The sequence below is a fragment of the Branchiostoma belcheri genome, unplaced genomic scaffold, assembly GCF_001625305.1.
Source record: "Branchiostoma belcheri isolate BF01 breed outbred unplaced genomic scaffold, Haploidv18h27 scaffold21, whole genome shotgun sequence".
Taxonomy (NCBI): domain Eukaryota; kingdom Metazoa; phylum Chordata; class Leptocardii; order Amphioxiformes; family Branchiostomatidae; genus Branchiostoma; species Branchiostoma belcheri.
In genome coordinates this window covers 1,709,901-1,714,943 of record NW_017803602.1, presented here as the reverse complement: position 1 = coordinate 1,714,943, position 5,043 = coordinate 1,709,901, and the positions used below count along the sequence as shown (strand labels likewise).

Here is a 5,043-nt window from a genome sequence, read left to right as displayed (position 1 = left end):
ACATCGTCAAGGAACCTGTCATCAAGAAATCCCCGCAGACTTGTGAACAGAACGCACCTCTCCTCCGGCTCAAGAACCGGCTCTTCAAGCAGAAAGCCCCGCTGTTGGCAGGAGGGAAGTTGAAGTTCAACCTCGCCCCACCGTCCCTGGCAAATACTGCTCCGTACAAAGTCAAGGTCAACACGCCGAGGCTGCAGCCTTCTAGTCGGCGACATTCGGATGGTTGAACATTCCATAGAGACTCTCTCCCAGGGAGACGAGTTAAGGGAGAACTTGTGTGTATGCATATATTACAGCGGATAGAGCAATGTACACTGTATTTAATTTAGCAGTTGTTATATTACAGTGGATAGAACTGAGCACACTGTATATATTAGCAGTTGTGAAAAATAAAGAATTCATATATATATATATATTATATCTATAGTCTATATATATATATATTATATCTATAGTCTATATATACTATAGACTAGGTTCAGTGCCTCTGATATTCATGCTTTGAGGTATAACCGTTCCATTATGAGACAGTAATCACTGTCCGACTCAGACAAAGAATGATTTCTCCAAGCAGACATTTTTGTAGCCTGGGTACCATCCGGATTTTCGCTACGCAACGCTCGAAAAAATCACAAGCGTTGCGTAGCGAAAATCCGGATGGTACCCAGGCTATCATTTTTGTGGCTACAAGACAGTATCAAATTGGCAGGGCAGCGTCGAGCAGATGGTACGCCTAAACGCCTAAACACGCCAAAAATAATTATAATCTGAAGCACTTGCAACACTTAACTCATGTAAAAGAGTTCCTTTTAATTGTTTTCCCTCCGTACAGTAATACCCAATCCTGTCACATTTCTTACATAGTACAAGTACCTACATAGCTAAGCAGAAGTTTTGCACGATTAAAAAAATCACAGACCATGCAAACTTCATTCATTTAATGCCTTGTGAACTTTAGTATAAAGGCGATAAAACCTTGAGCTGTGCCACCTAGCGATAACTGATAGAACTCCACTTACCTTGCCATAGCCATTGTTTATTTTGGGTAACCTGTTCAAGGTATGAGCTACCAGTCAGATGTTCCATCCACACGAAGTGGGCCGCAGTCATTGGAATTGTAACCTATAACCAGTTACTTTCCACACCTGCACAGAGGTAAGAAGCCGTCTCGCACTTTGTTAGTTTCATATTGTACGTATGGCAGTTTTACGAATAATTAAACGTTACCTCCGCATTTGGGTTAACTCAGGATAACGCATTGGTATGAGATAACCTATTTTCAACTTTTATCAATAATTTGCCTATTAATTGTATGGGGATTTAGATACAACGTAAGCAACGTGATACAGAGGGTTTGGGGTATTTCAGATCAGGTGGGACTTTCTGTGAACAGGTACTCTACTCGTAAATTCTAGTGAACCTTAACCCCTTCCGGTTATTTTGGGTCACTGGACCGGTTGGACTGGGTTAATGAGTGAAACGACGGCGGTGTCAACAGAACTAGTCAGGCATATTGTTGTCTGAAGATAACGCAGTGCCAGACGTATAGTAAACAACGTACCGGGTGTTACAAATCAATAAGACGGCATTGCACTTTGATAGAGAAAAGTACATTTTGCAATGACGTACACGGACGAAAGAACAATTTGTAACAAAGCTACGAATGTCTCCAAAATATCTCAAAAAGGCACTGAAGTTGACAATTTTAGTCATTTATACAAAGTTGGAGAACCTAATGCCCGAAACGCTGAAAAATGAAATAATCCCAAAGTTAACAACTTTACCCTTTATTACCACTCATTGTCTTTTTTAAATCAAATATGTATCACTGCAATTGATAGTGAAATAAGACTTTTGAAATAAGACTTTAGAAGAGTGTACGTGACAGAATCAATCGTGATATGCAGCTGACTGCGTACATGTAGTTTCCTGTAAACAAAACAGATTAATATTTTTGTACTTTCACTTAAACTATTGCTAAATGCAAAAAAAAAATCAATCTATGTCAATCTCGATAATCTAAAGAGTGACAAATGTAGCTGAAATAATTTTTGTAAATGTTGAAATCAGGGACCCAATGCGTAACTAAAAAGGTGAACAAGCAGAATCACTGTTTTCATACTAGGTTAAAATCAAGGACGAACACCGACATGCTAAGCTCCAGCACACAGGACCTTCTCCTCGCCACAGTTGGACTGTCCGTGGTTTGTAATACACTCGTGGTGCAGGTAGGTATCTGCTCGATATGTTGCTCATTTGTCCTTTGTTTATCTTTCAGATTACTTATTAGAGTTAGAGCTATCCTACTAACGGTTTATCACAACGATACAGATCAGACACGTCAACCTGTGCGGGGTAAAGCTGATCTGATACACTTGCATGAAAATGTTGACTGTCATAAACTAATGACCAATATCACGTATTTGGAATAATATATCATACAAACGTTTTCTGTTTCTACCCTTTTACAAGCTGGTCGGCCCCTGGCTGCTGCAGCTGTTTTTCCGTGAAAGGTTTTCCCGCTTGTCTCTCTCCAAGCAGCAGTGGCTGAGAAAGCTGTGGGTACAACTTTTTTCAATAGATATTTCAATTTCATATCGATCATTTACTTTAAATGATATCAATCTTTATAGGCCTAACTAGAAAATATTTTCATATGTGTATCTACTTCCGACAAATACCAGGACCATGAGCATAATGTCGTCGACCATTGTGGGGACCACGGCAGTGTTAACGCATCTGTCAGAACAACTGGACCCCAGACGTCTTAGGTGGGTCTACAGTACCACTGAACTTCGCTAGGTGTTGTCAATGTTAACGCTACCAAATTTGCATTTGCTGCTCAGTTGACCTCAAATCAGTAAGAAATGTATCTTTCTGTTGTACTTTTTTTCTGCAAATATGTAGGCTAAAAATGTATTTGAATTGACGTTTCAAAACCTTCAAGAGGCTATAGTTTTGACAGATTGCTAATATTGTTTTTCCTGGAGGCATGACGTTCCAGCTGTAAGCTTCAACTGCGCCTTCATGCTGGGCCACACACTAACAGGTTAGTTTTGTCTAACGTTCCCATTGTTTATTGTATATCACTTCTCCAATATGAGAGCATCCTGCCCTGCTACGTTTGTCAGTTTTAGATCTTCGTCGCATGAAAGATGAGAAGAAATAACAATAAATTAAGGGACGAGTTCTTTCTCCAATAGTATATTTCATTATCATTTCGTTCGTGAGTTCTAGTAATTAAAACGTCATCTAATAGATAGCGCCAAATTTCGCACATACTGAAGACGCTTAGTTGAAAGTATATCACTTGAAGCTTCTAAGGTCTATAACGTTAACCTACGACTCCACGTCTAGATACGCTGGCTCACACATTCATCAGAACCCCCACAATGACAAACTACTTGCAACTGATATTACATCACATCATCACCTTAGGAGCAAGCTTCGCCGGCACTGTGAGTATGATAAGGCATTGACTTCCCATCTCTCTTTGTTCCTTTTTTACTTTAAAAGAATGATTCTTTACTGCTTGAAATGAATCTCCATATAGGCGCACATTACTTATTAACTTAGCTATAGAATTTTTGAGATCTGTCTTTTTCTCCGCAAATCACGAAATTACGAAAAATATAATATAAATCTTATATAACATGTTGTAAACCTAATTACTGGACATTTGTAGTTCTCCAGTTCACTGCCGTACTACGTCAACATTGGGCTGATGATGGAAGTGTCCACTGTGTTCTACTGCTCAGGGTAGGGACGGTACATTGTTTCTTTGGAGACGTCATTTATGTCCAGATAACACCAAAGACCATTTATCAAGAAATACTGCTGAACTATTCATGGTTTGTCCCATCCTTTTCCGTATAGAATCATGATGAAGGAGCTGAGTTATCCAAGGTTGTACCTATTAGTCATCTTTGCCTTCTTGATGACGTTCTTTTGCACGAGGATCATCTTTGGATTCTGCATCTTCTGGTAACTATGTATTTCAATTCATTGTTCCATCACACTAAATGTGTCTTACATGTATTTAACCAAAGTGTTTGCCTATTAGCAGGAAAAGATACTTAAATTTGAACCAAGGACAAAATAATTTTCCACGACGCCCTTTATCCTTCTTCTATATAATAAATCATAACTATGGAACAAACAATCCACAATCCATGAATTTTTGATTGTCGCTACTTTGTCCACTGGCGATTGATTCCAGAGAGCGAATATGATAAAATGCATTTATCTCTTTGTACTTCAAAGTAAAGAATGATATTTATCAAAAGTCATGTAAGTCTGACTAAAACTAGAAAATGAGCGCTCCATCCATTGATCAAGTCTTGCTAGTGTTGGACGCACCTTAACTTTAAATGTTCATACAGGAATGTTGCATTACCTATCCGCCCAGTCGATACAGACGACAATACTATTGTGAGTAAACCTAGGGCGTGTTCCAGGTACCACCTGATGCCTCTGATGCTGACCACACAGTTCTACCAGCTGGGTGTGCCCGTACTGCTCGCATGTCTCGGCTGTTTCCCTGTCCTCCAGCTGCTGAACCTGGTCTGGTTTCCCCTGGCGTGCCGGCGGCTCATACGGGAATGGAGAGTTATCAACATGCCGGAATCAAGCTTAGTGGAGAACAATGTCAAACATAGCAAAAATGCCTGAATTAACCACTGCTGAGTATACTGAGTATATGTTATAGTATTGTAATCGAGATTAAAGAAAGGATTCATTCAGCCATTAATTCATTCATTCAAGAAATATTTACATTCACAAATGAATAGATTTAAGATTTAAACAGCGAAAGTAAAGTAAAAGTAAATATCCCACCTCTATAGATACTAGGAGGGAAACACGTACTATATAAGTCGAGAAAATGTTAGGAACAGTTTGTTTTGAAGACCTCACAGATTAAAGATGTCGAATGTTGTTAGATTAGTTTGTTTAGACCGTGAAATCTTTAGTTGGTAACGCTACGGGTTACATGTTATGTATAAGCTACAGCATTTTCAAAAATTAAAATTCATTCATGTCTGT

The 5,043-nt window shown here is 39.0% G+C and overlaps 1 protein-coding gene across 3 annotated transcripts in view; it reads left to right on the top strand.

Moving 5' to 3' along the window:
* LOC109469716 (transmembrane protein 56-B-like) overlaps window positions 1-5,043 on the top strand; it is a 9,871-nt gene that overhangs the window by 3,345 nt on the left and 1,483 nt on the right. The window contains exons 1-9 of one of the 3 annotated variants that reach the window (XM_019768297.1): window positions 1,046-1,155; window positions 2,126-2,228; window positions 2,473-2,558; window positions 2,685-2,771; window positions 2,991-3,049; window positions 3,358-3,458; window positions 3,686-3,759; window positions 3,877-3,984; window positions 4,458-4,963. The exons of 1 other annotated variant lie outside the window; for it this stretch is intronic. In XM_019768297.1, the coding sequence (XP_019623856.1) occupies window positions 2,151-2,228; window positions 2,473-2,558; window positions 2,685-2,771; window positions 2,991-3,049; window positions 3,358-3,458; window positions 3,686-3,759; window positions 3,877-3,984; window positions 4,458-4,671 (807 nt within the window). In that variant the 5' untranslated portion in view covers window positions 1,046-1,155; window positions 2,126-2,150 and the 3' untranslated portion in view covers window positions 4,672-4,963. Of the gene's footprint in view, window positions 1-1,045; window positions 1,156-2,125; window positions 2,229-2,472; window positions 2,559-2,684; window positions 2,772-2,990; window positions 3,050-3,357; window positions 3,459-3,685; window positions 3,760-3,876; window positions 3,985-4,457; window positions 4,964-5,043 lie in introns of those variants that run through there. One more of the 3 variants, XM_019768295.1, reaches the window with a different exon arrangement.